The 1,135-nt window shown below is 44.7% G+C and overlaps 1 protein-coding gene across 1 annotated transcript; it reads left to right on the top strand.

The window, feature by feature from the left end:
- Nucleotides 1-351: 351 nt before the first annotated feature.
- Nucleotides 352-889, top strand: LOC102396947 (protein S100-A11). Its single transcript, XM_006072099.2, has one exon. The coding sequence runs from the start codon at nt 414-416 to the stop codon at nt 723-725; it is 312 nt and encodes a 103-aa protein (XP_006072161.2). The 5' UTR covers nt 352-413; the 3' UTR covers nt 726-889.
- Nucleotides 890-1,135: the final 246 nt, after the last annotated feature.

Here is a 1,135-nt window from a genome sequence, read left to right as displayed (position 1 = left end):
TCGGGTTATAATTAAATACTATCATGCTTAATTTTGTTGGTTACATAGTTCCATCCTTGGTCATCAGGACCTACCTCCTTCAGGTGGGAGCCTCTATATCTAACATGCCCCATCTGTTTTCCCCCCTACTTCCTCTTTTTTTTTTTGGCCATGTTGAGAAGCATGTGGATCTTAGTTGCCCCACCAGGGATCTAACCTGTGCCCCCTGCAGTGAAAGTGTGAAGTCCTAAGCGGACTGTCTGGGAAGTCCCATCCATGTTCTTATTTCCTGACACTGTAAGATGCTTCAGGTTCATTTTATAGTCTCCCCATCCCAACCCTAGGATCAACTGTTCTTCTAAGAAGCTAAAAGTGGGCCCAGTGCCCGCCGCCCAGCTCCCCGCTCGCATCCGCGCGCCTCGCTCCTCTCCGACATGGCAAAAGTATCCAGCCCTACGGAGACTGAACGATGCATCGAGTCTCTGATTGCTGTTTTCCAAAAGCATGCTGGAAGGGATGGTAACAACAGCAAACTCTCCAAGGCTGAGTTTCTGATCTTCATGAATTCAGAGCTGGGTGCCTTCACAAAGAACCAGAAGGACCCTGGTGTCCTTGACCGCATGATGAAGAAATTAGACCTCAACTCCGATGGGCAGCTAGATTTTCAAGAATTTCTTAATCTTATTGGTGGCCTGGCCATTGCTTGCCATGAATCCTTTATTAAGTCTGCCTCTTCCCAGAAGTAAATTGGAGGAGCCTTTGGGCCTGGCCTCCAGGCCCACTCCCTTTCTTTCCAGCCTCTCAGTTATCTGCTCTTCACAGCCCCCACATACCCTGAGCCCGCCACACCCACCTACCCAGGCAGGCCACTCCTGTTAGTAATAAAACAATATTGTTTTTTAAAACAAAACAAAACAAAAAAAAAAATAAGAAGCTAAAAGTGCTTTTTAGTGGAGAATGGTGTTTAGCAACTGAGATCTCTCGGGACAGTCTTAATTTGCATTTCTCTAGTTATGAGTGGATCAAACTTGAGTTTTTTACATGTGTAAGAGCCACTTGCATTTCCTTTTCTGAGAACCAACTTTTCACATCCTTTGCATATTTTTCTATTAATTACTGGTTTAAAAAATTGATATCTAAGAGTGTATATATTCAG

This window comes from Bubalus bubalis, chromosome 18 (assembly GCF_019923935.1).
Source record: "Bubalus bubalis isolate 160015118507 breed Murrah chromosome 18, NDDB_SH_1, whole genome shotgun sequence".
In the NCBI taxonomy this organism is placed as follows: domain Eukaryota; kingdom Metazoa; phylum Chordata; class Mammalia; order Artiodactyla; family Bovidae; genus Bubalus; species Bubalus bubalis.
The sequence above is the reverse complement of the archived record's forward strand: the minus strand, read 5'-3'. Positions and strand labels throughout refer to the sequence as shown.